Source organism: Periophthalmus magnuspinnatus, chromosome 15, assembly GCF_009829125.3.
Source record: "Periophthalmus magnuspinnatus isolate fPerMag1 chromosome 15, fPerMag1.2.pri, whole genome shotgun sequence".
Taxonomy (NCBI): Eukaryota; Metazoa; Chordata; class Actinopteri; order Gobiiformes; family Gobiidae; genus Periophthalmus; species Periophthalmus magnuspinnatus.
The window spans coordinates 30,746,558-30,765,853 of NC_047140.1; the positions used below are offsets into that span (position 1 = coordinate 30,746,558).

The 19,296-nt window shown below is 42.0% G+C and overlaps 1 protein-coding gene across 1 annotated transcript in view; it reads right to left on the bottom strand.

Annotated features, from left to right (window-relative positions):
* The window catches only part of arid5b (AT-rich interaction domain 5B), a 124,038-nt gene that overhangs the window by 6,997 nt on the left and 97,745 nt on the right, over positions 1-19,296 (bottom strand). The window contains exons 7-8 of the mRNA XM_033979371.2: positions 12,473-12,525; positions 10,031-10,128 (exon numbers count right to left, since the gene is read on the bottom strand). Of these exons, the coding sequence (XP_033835262.1) occupies positions 10,031-10,128; positions 12,473-12,525 (151 nt within the window). The remainder of the gene's footprint in view (positions 1-10,030; positions 10,129-12,472; positions 12,526-19,296) is intronic.

Sequence of the window (19,296 nt, forward strand, 5' to 3'; positions counted from 1 at the left end):
TACTCCTGAGGCCGAGTGTTCAGACGAGCAGGTGTGTGGAGTGTGGAGTGTGGACGCAGACCCGTGTGTGCGCCCAGTTAGACTTTGGTCAGGCCGGTGTGGGAGCGTTCACACGGAAAGGACAGCGGCGTGTGTGTGTGTGATCCCAAAACGAAGCTACTTATTAATCAGTGTAATGTTGAGTTACGTAGAATTTCAGGAGACGTGTGAGATTTGTGTCAAAAACATGAAATAAAATGGGGATTTGTTTTGTTTTTATGTTGTCGCAGGGAAAAATAGCTTCGTTAGTATAAAAAAAAAACATGCTGACCTGCAGTTTCCATTTGCAGAGTCGTACAGTTAATTATTTGAGCGTGTTGTGGACGCTGACACACACACACACACACACACACACACACCCCCCCCCACACACACACACACACACACACACACACACACTCTCTGTAAATGTTACCTTCTCAAATCAAAACGTGTTCACTTTACATTACTCTGCCGTCACTGTCTCTGCTGCATCTCTACGGGAGTAAAAAACACGCCCTCCCCGCCGTAATCGAGTGAGAGCATCAGCTTTAGAACAAGAACGCACAATAATGGAAGGCAGTGTTTGAGCTGCAGTGTGGAGCAGATATGCTAAAATGCAATGCACCAGATTTGATGTATCTGCAGTAGGGCAAGGACAAAGAGATGCTGACTCGAGCAAACGGAGCCGAGCATCTCACGCAGAGCAATTAAAACTCTGTGTCTGCGTCGCTTTTCTTTTCTTTTTTTTACTTGTACTTGGTTTTACTGCGCGCTCCGGCTCAAGGCTCCCTAATAATTATGTATTTTCATGTCTGGAGAGCGGCTCGAGTGGATATAGTGGAACATTGATGCTACAAGGAACGAACAAAGGCAGAATCAATAAAACATCTACTTAACTCAAATTGGAGCTGGCTCTTAAAGCGGCACATGTCACTGGAATCAGGGCTGGACGTTTCACGTGAGACGAGGCAGCGACGCACACTGTGTCCAGCCAATATCTGCAAACTAAATCATTCAATTCCACCCATATTCTGGCCCCAAACCTCGGAGTTTTTAAATACCAAATTATTCTAAATTGCTTTCTCTGTTGCCATGGAGACCCCCCCCTCGTCCTCCTCCCTCCCTCCCTCCCGCTCCAATATCAGCCCTGTTGTGCAATTACATTAGTCTGCCAAAGCACAGGGAGGTTTTAAGGATCTGTAACAGAAATGAACAGAGATACAGAAATGTGCTGTTTCTGTAACAAGAAATCAACGAGGAAACCAGCGAGATTAAATATGTACGAGCTGTTAAAAGGCACTGACCTGTATAATGAAAGAAGCAGCGTGAAGAGGAGGGAGGGAGAGGGGGAGGGGGGGAGAGAGGGGGAGAGGGGGGGAGAGGGGGAGAGAGAGGGAGAGAGAGCGAGGGAGGGGGCGATAGAGGGAGAGAGGGGGAGAGAGAGAGTGAGGAAGGGAGAGAGGGGGTGACAGAAGGAGAGAGTGAGGGAGGGTCAAAAGAGGGAGAGAGCGATGGAGGGGCGATAGAGGGAGAGAGAGAGAGTCAGGAAGGGAGGGGGTGACAGAAGGAGAGAGAGGGAGAGAGTGAGGGAAGGGCAAAAGAGGGAGAAAGAGTGAGGAAGGGAGGGGGGCAAGGGAGGGAGAGAGAGACGGGGGCAGGACGAGGAGCAGGGTGTGGGGGGGAGGGAGGAAGCGAGAGAGGGAGTGAGGGAAGAGGGAGGGGGTGAGAGAAGGAGAGAGAGGGGGAAAGTGTGAGGGACAGGACGAGGGAGGGGTGAAAGAGGGAGAGAGTGAAGTGAGGGATGGGACGAGGGAGGGGAGGGGGGGAGAGAGTGAGGGAGGGAGAGAGTGAGGGAGGGACGGGGTAAGGGAGGAGGGTGAGGTGGGGCGAAAGAGGGAGAGAGTGATGAAGGGGAGTGAGGAAGTGGTCAGAGGAGGGGGTGATGGAGGAAGAGCGAGGGGGGGACGAGGGAGGGAGTGACGGAAGGGGAGAGAGAGAGATGTGGGGGGCCAGGGAAGGGGGAGTGAGGGAGGGAGAGAGTGAGAGAGAGAAATATATATATAGGAGCGAAGGAGAGGGAGGGGTGACGAAGGGAGAGAGTGAGGGGGGCAAGGGATGCGAGAGGATGACAGCGGGAGAGAGCGAGGGAGCAGGTGAGGGAGGGAGGGGGACGACAGCGGGAGAGGAGGAGGAGGAGGAGGAGGGGGGAGGCGCACACACAGAAAATGGCACAGAAGCAAAAGGCAAAGTCTATTTCAAGGTTATTGATGCCATCTTTTTCATGACCTCATTTTTAATTCAGAGCGGCGTGCCCTGACAGCTAATCTCGGGAAACGGTTTAAATAAATATCATTAAAGACGCGCGTTCCTATAGCCGCCACCGCCGCCGCCGCCAAACCTCCGCTCGGACGTTTACACATAGATTTCTCCACGTGCTGATAAACGCCGCCAAAATAGTAACTCTAGAAAATGACAATTAGCCGAGGTTATCTTGTGCTTAATTCTAGCGGCGTCGGTCCATTACGATCGGTGATTACTGCCTGTTACTGGACGGCATAAATATAGTGATTATGCCCCCGGCTCCATCTTTCACAATAACATCACCAAGGAAACCAGTTCATATGATTTTACCATTAGAGCGGAGACAAGATAATGCATTTGATTCAGAGGAGGAGCGAGCTCAGCGGAGGCGCAGGCTTTTGTCAAATAACACCCAAAGAGTCAATCTTATCTTGAAATATTAACACCTATAATTGGAGTCGCACTTTGAATTATTCCTGATTAGAATTAGCACTAAAAAGTCAGAAAGATTTAGGGAAAAAAACGCAATCGACGTGTAGATTTTAAGCTGTTTATGGTTTAAAAATCAAGATTCACAGCTAATTTTTCACAGATTTGAGGTTTGAGTTTGAAATATAAACTGACACAATAACACAGGATGAATCATATATATCATATAGATCTGAAGGTTGGTGGTTGTGTCCTTGGGCAAGACACCTCCCCCCCTCGTCCCCTGTGTTTGTGTAAACTGGGGTAAAACGTTTTGAGAGACTTGAAGGTGAAATATGACCCGACTAATCCAGGGACAAACATGTTTAAGCTCATGTTTCTACTGGTTTAAACACATATACATCACAGATTACATAAATAACTGGAGTGTTTTGTTAATTTCAACACTTCCAGTATCATTTCTCAGCGTGTACGAGAGCGCGGCCTCTTCCTGAGTGTTTGTGTGTTCTAAAGTGTTACTCACAGCTCTATTGATACTGCAGTATTTGTACTTATGCCTGTCGGGTCAGATCGCAAGTCATTTTTCAGAGCAAAGTGGGTTCCAATTTGCACACTGTACGTTCTTGCTGTGAATTATATTTTTGTAGCACATTGACTAATGATTAAAGAGGGAAACAAAGACTCCTCCAGGGCGTAAACACGCACGCACACACACACACACACACACAGGAGCACACACGCACACACACGTCTCACACACACGAGCACGCACATCTCTCACACACACACGTCTCACACACACTCCAGCGCTCACAAACAGCCTCATTCATCATGCACAGAGAATGCTGCTGTTTGCTGAGTTAATACAATGAAGCTAATTGCCCTCAGAGCAGCACAAACACTGAGCTCAGCTAAAACTGCTCCCTCAACGGAAACGTGCTCATCTCTGGATACACACAACTACATGTATATAAAGAGAAAGTATTCATTGTATGTGTGTGTGTGTATATATATATATATATATATATATATATATATATATTTATTTATTTATTTATTTATTTACACACACACACACATACATAGAGACAGCATTCACACACACACACATTTTAGTATAGTATTGGCGCACATTTGCAGCTCTCCCTGCAGCTATCACCTGATATTCCACCTGATATTTTGCCTGATATTCTGCTGATATTCCTCTGATATTCCACCTAATATTCTTCTGATGTCCTCCTGATATTCTTCCTGGTATTCCTCTGATATTCCACTGATATTCCTCTGGTATTCCTCTGGTATTCCACCTGACATTCCGCCCGATATTCAATTGATATTCCTCCTAATATTCCTCCTAATATTCTGCTAGTCCTGATATTCCCCTGATACTCCTCTGATACTCCTCTGATATTCCTCTGATATTCCTCTGATATTCCTCTGATATTCCTCTGATATTCCTCTGATATTCCTCTGGTATTCCTCTGATATTCCTCTGGTATTCCTCTGATATTCCCCTGATATTCCTCCTGAAATTCCTCTTGATATTCCCGATATTCCTCCTGAAATTCCTCTTGATATTCCTCTGATATTCCACCTGATATTCCTCTTGATATTCCTCTGATATTCCTCTTATATTCCGCCTGATATTCCTCTGATATTCCCCTGATATTCCTCCTGATATTCCTATCGATATTCCTCTGATATTCCCCTGATATTCCTACTGAAATTCCTCTTGATATTCCCCTGATATTCCTCCTGAAATTCCTCTTGATATTCCTCTGATATTCCACCTGTTATTTCGCTGATAATCCACCTGATATTCCGCCTGATATTCCGCTGATATTCCTCTGACATTTCATCTGATATTCCACCGAAATTCCGCAGAAATTCCAGATATTCTGCCTGATATTCTGCTGATATTCTGCCTGATATTCTACCTGATATTCCTCCGATATTCCTTTGATATTCTGCCTGCTATTCCTCTGCTATTCCTCCTGATATTCCCTGATATTCCGCTGATCTTCCGCCAGCTTTTTCACCTGATATTCCTCTGATATTCCTCCTGATATTCCTCCTGATATTCTTCCTAATATTCCTCTGATATTCCTCCTGATATTCCTCTGATATTCTTCCTAATATTCCTCTGATATTCCTCCTGATATTCCTCTGATATTCCTCTGATATTCCTCTGATATTCCCCTGATATTCCTCCTGATATTCCTCCTGATATTCCTCTGATATTCCTCCTGATATTCCTCTGATATTCCTCTGATATTCCCCTGATATTCCTCCTGATATTCCTCCTGATAGTCCTCCTGATAGTCCTCCTGATAGTCCTCCTGATAGTCCTCCTGATAGTCCTCCTGATATTCCTCCTGATAGTCCTCCTGATAGTCCTCCTGATATTCCTCCTGATAGTCCTCTGATAGTCCTCTGATAGTCCTCTGATATTCCTCTGATATTCTTCCTAATATTCCTCTGATATTCCTCTGATATTCTTCCTAATATTCCTCTGATATTCCTCCTGATATTCCTCTGATATTCCTCCGATATTCCTCTGATATTCTTCCTAATATTCCTCTGATATTCCTCTGATATTCTTCCTAATATTCCTCTGATATTCCTCCTGATATTCCTCCTGATATTCCTCTGATATTCCCCTGATATTCCTCCTGATATTCCTCCTGATATTCCTCTGATATTCCTCTGATATTCTTCCTAATATTCCTCTGATATTCTTCCTAATATTCCTCTGATATTCCTCCTGATATTCCTCTGATATTCCCCTGATATTCCTCCTGATATTCCTCCTGATATTCCTCCTGATATTCCTCCTGATAGTCCTCCTGATAGTCCTCCTGATAGTCCTCTGATATTCCTCTGATATTCTTCCTAATATTCCTCTGATATTCCTCCTGATATTCCTCTGATATTCCCCTGATATTCCCCTGATATTCCTCCTGATATTCCTCCTGATATTCCTCCTGATATTCCTCCTGATATTCCTCCTGATAGTCCTCCTGATAGTCCTCCTGATAGTCCTCCTGATAGTCCTCCTGATAGTCCTCCTGATAGTCCTCCTGATAGTCCTCCTGATATTCCTCTGATATTCCTCTGATATTCCTCTGATATTCCTCTGATATTCCTCTGATATTCCTCTGATAGTCCTCTGATATTCCTCTGATATTCCTCCTGATATTCCTCTGATATTCCCCTGATATTCCTCCTGATATTCCTCTGATATTCCTCCTGATATTCCTAATGATATTCCCCTGATATTCCACTGACATTCCTCCTGATATTCCCCTGATATTCCTCCGATATTCCGCTGACATTCCGCCTGACATTCCGCTGATATTCACTCCACTCTGGATATTATTGCTTTGTATAGACTCAGCTCTTTAGTGGAGAAAGTCGAGCGCAGCAGCGGTCACAGCTCAGAGCCTCGTCCTGCCGCCGCTGCATTCACCATGACCCCACTTATGTCCAGTCAAACGGTAAACAGCCAGAGATACAGGAGCGGACACATATCCACAAAAATATATGTGTGTCCGGATTTTTGGGAATGTCCAGACTCCGATAATCAAATAGGATTTTTTTTTTTTTTTTTTTTGCACAAACGCAGATGGACTGACACACGCAGATTATTATTATTTTAAATACAAGTTGTGTTCATTTAAATCAGACTTTTTTGAGAACATTTGCCAGTTTAAACACCCATTTTTGTTTTTATTTCTTCTCTAAATAATTCCATATATCTTACTTCGTATATCTGATGTTTTCTGTTTGTTTATAAAATGTAAAAAGTAGAAAAATAAAGAAAAAAAAGACACTGAATGAGAGGATTTGTCCGATATTTGTCTGGTGGTGCACAAATATTTTTCCGATCAAACTTTGTTCCAGTTTTTGTAATAAAACACACACATAAATCCACAATCGATGAGTGTGATGTGTTATTATGTCATCTCTCTGTCGTAATGACTCGTGGTATTAGGATTTGTGATAAAACATAACCAGACGCAGACGGACATGTTCATAAAGTCGTCTCAGGAGAACAGCTTGGAGCCAGGTGTTTGAACGAAGACGCTACGATTAGAAAAACATCAAACATCAACTGGAACTTTACATCAGCACCGAGAAAAAGAAAGAGGAATTTTGAGTAATGTGGATTCTGTAGATTTAATAAACACAGATTCAGCCTCAGATTTAAACCTTCAGCAAAATGGATTTAATCTATTTATGACGAGATAAGACCAAAAACTCACTCAATATTTCACCTGTTTGTGCAACTTTGATACAGAAATGTTTAAAACAAGATCTAATGATGTAGAGAAGTCTGAACGATAGAGAAGAGGAGAGAGAAGGAGGGAAGAGAGGAGAAGAGAGGGAGTGAGAGGGAGAGGAGGAGGAGAGAGGGAGAGGAGGAGAAAAAGGAGAGAGGTAGAAAAGAAAATTTAATCCAAGTTCTCATGATTGTAAAAGTGTAAAAACAGAACAACACAGAGGAAGAGTGAGAAAGAGGAGAGGATGAGAGAGGAGAGGAGAGGAGGAGAGAGTGCATGAGGAAAGAGGGAGAAGAGGGAAGAGAAAGAAGAGAGAAAGAAGAAAGGAACAGTGAGGAGGAAAACGAGAGGAGGAGAGGGGAGAGGAGAAAAGAGGGAGAGGAGGGGAGAGAAAGAAGAGAAGAGGAGAAAGAAAGGAGAGGAAGAGGAGAGAGAAAGAAGAGACGAAGAGAGAGGAGGAAAGAGGGAGAGGAGGAGAGAGGGAGAGGAGGAGAGAGGGAGAGGAGAAGAGGAGGAGAGAAGGAGGAGAGGAGGAGAGAGTACTTGAGGAAAGATGGAGAAGAGGGAGAGAAAGAAGAAAGGAACAGTGAGGAGGAAAAAGAGAAGGAGAGAGGACAGGAGAAAAGAGGGAGAGGAGGGGAGAGAAAGAAGAGGAGAGAGAAAGGAGAGGAAGAGGAAAGAGAGGAGAGAGAGAGAAGAGACGAAGAGAGAGGAGGAAAGAGGGAGAGGAGGGGAGAGAAAGAAGAGAAGAGGAGGAGAGAGAAAGAAGAGATGAAGAGAGAGGAGGAGAGAAGAGAGGAGGAAAGAGGGAGAGGAGTGGAGAGAAACAGAGAGAGGGAGAGGAGAAGAGGTAGAAAAAAATTTTAATCCAAGATCTCATGATTGTTTTTGTCTAAAATCTGAACAATAGAGGGGAAGAGTGAGAAAGAGGAGAGAGAGGAGGAGAGAGGGAGAGGAGAAGAGGTAGAGTAGAACTTTTAATCCAAGATCTCACGGTTGTCTCTAAAAACTGTCCACACTAGAACTGAAACGAGGAAAAAACAACAACTTTACTTCCCAAAAATGGAACATATTTGAAGCTCGTGTGAAACTGTACAGATCAGATCCACTGCAGAACTTTAATAATGTGGAGATAAACATTTAAACTCACACCTGCTCCTGTTTTTAATGTTTTAAATGGACTTATGTATTTATAAAGTCGAGGACCTGCTCTCACTCTCCCTGTAAAACACAAACAGAAATAAAACAGCGTCTTTTTACGAAACAGAGAAACACACGACCGCAGACGCATCGAAACAATAACTCAAGTTTATAAACAACACAGCTCCACCATTTTGCAGGGAAAAAAAAAAGAGCCACGCCTTTTTTCTGCCCGGTAACGACATGTATAATGTGCACACACTCCAAATGTTCCGCAGTAGAGCTTTAACGGCAGGTGAGTGAATCCACAGAGGGTCAGGAGCCTGCAGCACTGACCTGCTTAGAGAGCGGCTGGTTAGCGCAGCGGAGATCGTACTTGGCGTTTGTTTAACCTTGGGAAAGTGTTTGTGTGTGCGTTTGTGTGTGCGTTTGTGTGTGTGCATTTGTGTGTGCGTTTGTGTGTGTGCGTTTGTGTGTGTGCGTTTGTGCGTGTGCGTTACGGCGTGGCAGCTCCCGGAGGAACACATCCATATGCTTGGGTTTTGTAATAGCGTGCAAGTGATTATGTGGCTGCAGAATCCCGCTAATTAAATACGTTCAAATTATCTTTTCCATTTTATCTTTTTATGTGCGTAATGTCGAGTGCAAAGCTGTCAATTTACAATTAATATCTCAACATGTGCAGTTATTTTCCAGTTTTGAATTCCTGTTAAACGAGCTTGTAACGCTGCCTGGGACTGGTTTACTGTATAATTGGTTCCATAGTGGCATGTGTCTGATCAATGGATCTCGGAATATCTTGGAATAATTACCAAATGTAGTTGCGCGGTGAATCGATTTAGACTGGCGAGGAATGTGTTTCTGTACGCCATTAGGCTTCTCTCATTTCAATACTTTTATTTACTGTAAGACTCCGCCTGCCCCCGGATTAGCATATCTCTCAAACATAGTGCCGCAGTGTTATACATAAAAGCAGGGGCGGCGGCGGGAGGGGGGCCTGAGGGGGGTTTGAGGGGGGGCTTAGGGGGCACTGGGCTCCCCGGGAACGGCCAATGCTCCTCCATAGCTCCCTTAAAGATTTTTGCTCCATTTTCATAGCACATCCACTGGCAACAGTGTTCAAAAATAAAATAAAATAAATAAATAATATAAAAAATAATAATAGTAATAAAAAATAATAAATAAAAATAAATAAATAAATAATAGGAAAAAAAATAATAGAAATAAAAATAAATTAAAAAATACATTACATTACATAATATAAAAATAATAATAAATACATAAATAAAAACAATAATATAAAAAGTAAAATAAGTATAATGATAATGGTGGTAATAATAATAATAATGATAATAATAATAAATACATACATAAATAAAAACAATAATATAAAATAAAAAATAAAATAAGTAAAAAGTACAATATAATAATAATAATAATAATAATAATAATAATAATAATAATAATAATAATAATAAAAAAACCAAACAAATACATAACATAAGTACAATAAAAAAAAATATAACAATTCTAAACAAATAAATAAAAATTAAGAAATCTATATTAGGTTTTATACGTCTCTACATTTAATTGAGTTTAAAGCTGTGACTCAAACATGGCAGAGGGGTGTGGGGATACGCTTCGTTGTTCAAAGGCTCTAAATTCATTTATTAAGTGTCCACACTGAACACCTTAGCCCCCCCTCAGCTCCTCCAAACTAAAACGCCTGGCGCTGCCCCTGAAGGTGAAATGGTCTTGGAAACAGCAGAGGGACAGAGGGAGTTTACGCTCTGGTCCACGTAAACAGTTCTGTGAATCTTATTAGGCCCAACAGCGCGGCAGATTGAACGGCTCACCTTTCGTAGTGGCGGCGCGTACACGTAGCCGCGCTGGTGCTGCTGGGGTTTCCGCCTAGTTCATCATAAACGTGTTTCCACTGTCGCCGAACTGTGATCTGAAAAACACAAAAGGAACGAGAAGAGGAACAAAAAGAGGAATTAATTATTGTGCGAGTGAAGCGGAAACATTTACTCATTCTCTCATAATAATTTAGGGCAGTGTAATTATGCAAATATTAATCAAATCAAGATTCTATTGTTTTAAATTGTCAGTGTGAGGTGTTTAAAACGAGTCCACAGTCAATGATCTGCAAGAGCAAATGTGTGGAGCAGAGGACAGAGAATGGACAGAGGAGATGGGACAGTTTAGTGTTAAATGGTGGAAAAAAAGATTAAATAAAAATACAAAAAATACAAACAACAACAATAATAACAACAATAATAATAGTAATAATAATAATAATAATAATAATAATAAATACATAACTATTAAAATAACAATAATAATAAAAAAGTAAAAATAAAAAAAGTTAATAAATCATAATAATCATAAAATAAATAAAAATAAAGCTCATTCTTATATACTGCACACCTCGAGGAAAAACAGTTTGAAGTGTGGCTTATAATGAATATTTTGAAAAGTACTGCGGTTTTGTAGTACTGGTTACATGTAAACTGTGGAGTGAGATCCTGTGTTGTCACGTTTAGATCAGATCAGTGTTTGTTTATGCGCAGAGGCAGAATTTGAATAATCTGATGATTGGAGCTGTAGAGTGTGAGGAGATTCATCTGTGACGCTGTTTGTGTCTGTGACTTTATAACGTGTCATTTATTTTTACTATGAACCAGATGAACTGTGTGTGTAATAAGGACTGAATAAAATACTGAATTATTATGTACATGCTCCGACATGTTAGCGTCATATGAACCATGTCACAATATGAGGACTGTCTCCTAATGTAGTCCTGGTTCAGTCCTGGTTCAGTCCTGGTTCAGTCCTGGCTCAGTCCTGGCTCAGTCCTGGCTCAGTCCTCGCTCAGTCCTGGCTCAGTCCTGGTTCAGTCCTGGTTTAGTCCTGGTTTAGTCCTGTTTTAGTCCTGGTTCAGTCCTGGTTCAGTCCTGGTTCAGTCCTGGTTCAGTCCTGGTTCAGTCCTGGTTCAGTCCCAGTTCAGTCCCGGTTTAGTCCTGGTTTAGTCCTGGTTCAGTCCTGTTTTAGTCCTGGTTCAGTCTTGTTTTAGTCCTGGTTCAGTCTTAGTTCAGTCCTGGTTCAGTCCCGGTTCAGTCCCGGTTCAGTCCTGGTTCAGTCCCGGTTTAATCCTGGTTCAGTCCTGTTTTATTCTGCCTCTTCTCTTTTAAAGTCCATTTTCTGATGATCATTTATATTTTGATTTACTGTATTGTCATATTAACGTCTTTCTCGTTGTATAAAACACTTTAAACGACTTTGTGCTCCACTTGCGCTGCACAAATCCACTTTCTTCGCCTTAACGTAATAAGCCGGACTAATCTGTACTGGACAAGACAACATCTGAGGAATAACAAATGTAAGTCGTTATATAAAGCTCACCCTTTTCTTATGTAATGTTCTGTAGGAATGCAGCTCAAACGCCTGACGTCACTTTGAAACTCTCGAGGAGGGACTGACTCAATTTGTTCCACTATTGAATCTTAAACATGTAATTATCAAATATAATGGGGTTGTATAATATGTCATGAAGTCACATATTCCTCCAGCGAAACCTTTGAAACTCGAGACGCTTTTGTTGCTGCAAATATAGAACTTAAAACTGCTGATTACATGAGCTGTATCCTGTTTATAGCCCAGTGTGGTTTTCTGTTTGGATTATATTACACCAGATTGCTAAAAAAAAACAAAAAAAAAACTCTTTACATTGGTCCAAAATTTACAGTATTGTTAAAAATCACGAGCTGCAATAAATAAACGGCAGAACGAAACAGTTTAGTATCGTTTTTGCTTCTGTAACGAGCCACAGAAGTGATTTATTTAAACTTTTACGTCTTAAATCTGATGATATAGCTGTAGTTTTTGTGTGTGTGTGTGTGTGTGTTTTGTGCATTCAGGAGCACACTTCTGGGCATACATGAGCGCGGGACGTCATTGCGGACTTGGGAAAAAATGAGCGATTTGACCAATTTCCTTGTGACCGGTGCCGAGCGGAGAGACATGTGTTTTCCACTGTGAGGGGGCAGCGCAACAACAGGAGCAGATTGGCAAAAAAAAAAAAGAAAAAAAAAGAAAAAATTATGTTATTTCACCGGGAAAACAACTCGTGACCTTAAGGACAAAAGGCACAGAAAAGACGAGAGGGAGGTGGAGGAGAGGAACGAATGAACAGTGTTTTTAGGGGGAAAGAGTAGACAAAACACGTACGAGGAGGAGGGCGGCGTGGGAGAGTCTCTGGACAAAGGCGACGTATCGGCACATGTGTGAGTACTTACCAACTCATATCCTCCCAGTTTCTGCGCAGCTTGAAACATGGTCCAAAGGTTGACTGTGGACACAAGGAAAACAACAACGTAAGTTAAATATCAGCTGTCAGGGCTGGACAGTAGTAACGCTGGAAGTATGTGGCCTGAAGTACAAGTACACAGGACAGTAGTAACGCTGGAAGTATGAGGCCTGAAGTACAAGTACACAGGACAGTAGTAACGCTGGAAGTATGAGGCCTGAAGTACAAGTACACAGGACAGTAGTAACTCTATAAGTATGTGGCCTGAAGTACAAGTACACAGGACAGTAGTAACGCTGGAAGTATGTGGCCTGAAGTACAAGTACACAGGACAGTAGTAACGCTGGAAGTATGAGGCCTCAAGTACAAGTACACAGGACAGTAGTAACACTGGAAGTATGAGGCCTGAAGTACAAGTACATGGGACAGTAGTAACGCTGGAAGTATGAGGCCTGAAGTACAAGTACACAGGACAGTAGTAACGCTGGAAGTATGAGGCCTGAAGTACAAGTACACAGGACAGTAGTAACGCTGGAAGTATGAGGCCTCAAGTACAAGTACACAGGACAGTAGTAACGCTGGAAGTATGTGGCCTGAAGTACAAGTACACAGGACAGTATTAACTCTATAAGTATGTGGCCTCAAGTACAAGTACACAGGACAGTATTAACTCAAGTACACAGGGCAGTATTGAACCTATAAGTATGCGGCCTGAAGTACAAGTACACAGGACAGTAGTAACGCTGGAAGTATGTGGCCTGAAGTACAAGTACACAGGACAGTATTAACTCTATAAGTATGTGGCCTGAAGTACAAGTACACAGGACGGTATTAACTCTATAAGTATGTGGCCTGAAGTACAAGTACACAGGACAGTATTAGCATGAGCCCTAGAAGTACAAGTACACAGGACAGTATTAGCATGAGCCCTAGAAGTACAAGTACACAGGACAGTATTAGCATGAGCCCTAGAAGTACAAGTACACAGGACAGTATTAACTCAAGTACACAGGACAATATTAACTCTATAAGTATGTGGCCTGAAGTACAAGTACACAGGACAGTATTAACTCAAGTACACAGGACAATATTAACTCTATAAGTATGTGGCCTGAAGTACAAGTACACAGGACAGTATTAACACGAGCCCTAGAGGTACAAGTACATAGGACAGTAAAGTAATAACACTGTAAGTATGTGGCCTAAAGTACAACTACACAGGATAGTATTTAACCTAAAGTACAAGTACACAGGATAATATTTAACCTAAAGTACAAGTACACAGGACAGTATTTAACCTATAAGTATGTGGCCTGAAGTACAAGTACACAGGACAGTAAAGTAGTAACCCTATAAGTATGTGGCCTGAAGTACAAGTACACAGGACAGTATTTAACCTATAAGTATGTGGCCTAAAGTACAAGTACACTGGACAGTAAAGTAGTAAGTCTATAAGCAAATGCACTAGAAGTACAAGTACACAACACACAATAAGACAAAAGTTTAATATTATTTTCCTAAACTTGTTTAGTTTCTAAAGGTTTTTCTTTTGAATGTGACTTTCTCCATAAGACGAAAGAGTAAAATGAGGCTCTGTGGAGGATGAAGGGCAGAACTGTTGAAAAGATGTAAATGAATATTGACTATTGAGCAGATAAAACACACAGAGTCGGCCTGGTTCACCTGCGCCGCCCGCAGCTCTGAATGAACACTATTAAAGCATCAAACACCGGCCAATATGTTCATACGTCTGTTTGAACTCATGCAAATTCATTTGCATTGATTTGTTCAGGCAAACTCTGAGTCAAAGCCCAAATCAAAACAGTCGTGATGATATTTCACTAAACTCCTGAGAGCGTTAATGTTTTGTCCAAAGAGCGGCTCATAAACAGTGTGAGGCTGGTTCATTTGCGTTCTGCATTTAGCCAATGACATTTCTATTTGCTTTCTCTGTAACATCATTGTTTCACATTTTTATATCAGGCCTATAAATAAGAAGAATAATAAGAGAAGGAGGACTCGCCTGGGAACAAATCCATCAGAATTCAATCTGTGAGTACACAAAGCCTTGCATTTGTCAAAATGACATTTTCCTATCTCCGCTTTTGACAGCATTGATTTTTTCCTTCCCTCCTCTGCGCGACTGTTGTCAATGCTCGGGTGGAATAACAAAGGAGCCGGGTCGTTTTTTCTATTTGAACTGAGCACTGGGCTTTACTGCGCTTTGTGACTGCAGAAACAGAGCGATGGGCTATTTAACCAGCCTGTTATACATCGACTGTAATTACCACAATAGAGCGAGGGATCGAGACGAGATACACAGAACGACAGAACAGGCTTTTTCTTACATGTCTTGTCATTAGCAATTTCTTTTCTTAATTCCCCTCTATTTGGCAGGGCCAATTATCACTGAGATAAGGATGACAAAACAGAAACACAACGCGGCCTCCCGACACGCAGCGCCGCAGCAATTAGACAACACAACAGAGACAGACAAATGGGAACTGATGTTCACAAGCACACACTGATGCACACACACAACTGGGAACACGCAACTAGGCACACACACAATCAAGAACACGCACCATAAGGCACACGGGCACACACAACCAGGCACACACAAGCACACACTGATGCACACACACAACTGGGAACACGCAACCAGGCGCACACAAGCACACACTGATGCACACACACAACCAGGCACACACAAGCACACACTGATGCACACACACAACCAGGCACACACAAGCACACACTGATGCACACACACAACCAGGAACACGCACAACCAGGAACACGCACAATCAGGCACATGGGCACACAACCAGGAACACACAACTAGGCACACAGGCGCATAGACACACACACACAGTTAACACACACACAGCACATCAGGGGCATTTACACAACACCACCTCAATACTCCAATACTCGGATACTCGGATACGCTGATACGCTGATACTCCGATGCTCTGATACACCGATACTACAATACTACAATACTCCAATACTCCAATACTCCAATACTTCAATACTTCAATAGTCCAATGTTCCAATGCTTCAATACTCCAATACTTCAATACTCCAATACTTCAATACTCCAATACTTCAATACTTCAATAGTCCAATGTTCCAATGCTTCAATACTCCAATGCTTCAATACTCCAATACTTCAATACTCCAATACTTCAATAGTCCAATGTTCCAATGCTTCAATACTCCAATACTTCAATACTCCAATACTCCCATCCTCATCACATGTCTCTGCACAGTCCTGTACATCCACAGCACTTCAACACAAACAGCTCAATATTAATATAACACAACAGAAACACAAGCACAGCACACACACACACAGATGCACACACACATGGACACACACACAGATGCACGCACACATGGACACACACACACACACACAGGCCGCGCCCTCAGAACACGAACTTTAAGAAACAGACGAGGCCTCGATGAGAAAGGAGCAACTGCTGAAGGAAGAGATTTATTCAAGGTCCTGTTTACGCAAAATTGACTCAAAGTTGTGTTTTGTTTCATTCACACATGTTTGAGTCACACTTTATTATTAGTCTGTCACATCTGCAAAGCTCAAAACGCTCTGTTCCACCTTGTGATGTCATCAAGTGGTAGTTTTCAAGTGAGCAGCGACTTTTACCTTTGGTTTAGTCGAGATTGAGAATTCCAGACCTAAAATGATCCAAATTCTATAAATGGTGTGTGGAGTTTTCACTTCCTGTATTACCACATGATGACATCACAAGGTGGAACAGAGTGTTTTCAGCAGGATTTGTGTGTTAAACATGTGAGGACGAAACAAAAAACACACAATTCCAGGTCTGTTTGTGATGAAAAAACAACATTAAAACAGAGAAACGACACAGAAAATAACACAACACGGGCCCTTTAAGTTAAAATAACATGTCAGCAACATTCATTTTAAACCTGATGCCCTTCCCCTTAGACTTTTCAATAATATCTGTATTCCAGTAACTCCGACAGTTTTAAACAAATACAAAAATCAGTGCGTTGGACATTAGCATTCAGATCAAATCCTCGAGGAAACAGACTAATTGTGCACAAGACAAACAAGCAAAGAAAAAAAAACAATTTAATAGAAGAGAAAAACAAATATACAACTGTACTTCACTGCCAAATATACCGTGAATTTCAGCAGGGGGCGTCATTTTGGTTGATGTCCCTGAAATGATCTATTTTAAGGTGCGAGCTGCAGAGGAGTGAACCGCTTTAGAATCCGAATATGATTTGGGACAGAATAATTTGGACATTTATGACAGCGCCGCGGCTGCTAAATCACTCGACCATCTGCTGTTTTGTTAAGCTCCAGAGAAGTTAATAAAAATGTAATTTCTGAAATGCTACTAAAATAACATAATTTCTGTTAACATCACAGAACGGAGCGCGCTTTCATTTTTTATATATTTGTAGCTGGTTTAAAGAGAGTCAAATCAAAACACATCTGAGGGCTTTTTGTATTAATTATGTTGTATTTTGCCGTTTCTGTCTCTTTCTCGCGTGTGTGCAGAGATGCGCTCGCTGCCAAGGACAAAGTTTAAACAGCATGATTTCACCATTTAATGAGGGCCGCGCTTATGATGTGCCTGTTTTTGAGATTCAAAGCGTGTACTGTATGTAAAACAGTTGGCGTGCGGACCTCGACTTTATTCTGAGCTCAAACTGAGAAATGCCAACTAAAAATAAAGCTCGATGGGTACGTAATTCTCCCTCTCCTCTTCCTCCGTCTCCCTCAACCACAATGACCTATTTAAGCAACAACATGTCGGCAATCAAACAGACGGGGCTGTCAAAACACTGCAGCGAGGTTAGCCCCGCCGCCACCGCCGCCGCCGCCGCCACCGCCACCTTCAGCCGGCAGCTCCACACTGTTGGACTTATAAACTCCACTGTAACAAAGACATCTGTCCTCTCATTTATCATTTCAGCTACAAAAAGTGTTGGTGGAATGAGCTGATTTACATCTTTGAACCAATAAAGAGTCAAAGTAGAACATGTGCAGAGCTCGGCAGAAAAGAAGAGCTCGGCAGAAAAGAAGAGCTCGGCAGAAAAGAAGAGCTCGGCAGAAAAGAAGAGCTCGGCAGAAAAGAAGCAACGAAACAAACGGAACTCCACGACTTAAAAACACCACAAGTGTCTCTGTGATGTGGGCCACGCTACTACACATTGCACCCTCTGACTACTCTGAGTACGCTGAATTCACAGAGTACACACTGGAGTACACACAAAGCACACACAGATTGCACACAGAGTACACACACAGTGCACAGAGAGTACACAGAGAGTACACACACAGTACACACATACTACAGTTATAGGGGCCAATTTGGAGCCAGTCTCATATTTGGAATTCCAACTGTGAGTATCATAGCAACAGAAGAGCCAATCAGGAGCGAGAATGTTGAAGGTAAAGCCACTTCCTGCCCTGATTTGTCTGTTATTAATGTTCATATTTTGATTTACAGACACAATAGTGACATAAAAACCCCAGGATCATGTAGAGGGTTAATACGAACATTTAAGACCAAAATGATGAGTCTGAAGCAGCAGGTACAGAGAGAGGAGACAGAGTTTTTTAGTAGAAATTGAATTGGAGCCACTGGACTCACTTCCTCTCTGACGCGCGGCGGCTAGCAGGTTAGCTCTGTCCATTTACACACACGGTCTATGAGTAGTACACACAGAGCGACATCAGAGCTCTTTCATCGGGAGCAGACGAGCGCCGTTCCTCCGCACGTTTGGAGGACGTTCTTGGCCTTCACAGGAAACCCCTCTGACAGGAAGAAGATGCTCCTCCTGCATTAAAGCCGCTCGCAATGGGATCCGACAGGAGCCTCCCGAGCATCCGACGCCGTCTCCGTCTCCACTTACACGAGCGTCACACCCCTTTGTTACCGCTTCACTTTGGAATAGATGTTTTATTAATTCCAGCGTAGTCTGTGTTAGAGTTTCTGTTTTGTTTTCAAGTTGGAGATGTGCCCTTGTCTTCACAGAAAACGTAACAGAAGGTTATTCAGTGGCAGAGTGTGGTTAGATATAATAAATGCCACTCACAAGGCGCTGTGTTTTGCTCCAGATTCACTTCCTGTACCTGAAGTACGCAGCACATTTTCTCACATGAGCTAAAAACCAGGCTTGTGGCGTTTACTTCTGCTTTAAAGTTTGGCGGTTTATTTAGAAATTGAAAATAAAATGTACCCAGACAATAATAACACGATAATATGGAGATTTGAGCTGATAAAAGTTTTAAAACCTTGAGGTACAACAATTTATAAACACCCAGGCCTGTCATGATAACACACTTTACAAAGTCGTACAGCGATAAACAAAAACATTGAAACTACTTAATGCCACTGAAGCAATAACAATAATCCAGGATAATCCCAGTAAAACATTTTTAAACAGACGTATCACTCAAAAGACCTGAGCTGCAGCACAGAAACAGCAGAATGAACCAATAATTAGACGTAAAAGTTAGTTATTCACCCCTCCACAGCTCAAATTTTATCATATTACAACAAAAATACTGAAAATCTCCCTAGTTTAACAGCAAAAAGATGTAAATATGATAAATACTGAGTTTCAAAATATCCTGTTCCATCTTAAACTGAACGATAAGTTGATAAAGTGATTATAGTGACAGGCCGATGCACAACTTATACTGTATTTGATCAAACTGAGCACGTTAGCTAACTCGTGGTGTGTGTGTTTGTTTGTTATTTAAGTGTAAAATATAAAATGATCAACCTTTTAAAATTCAAA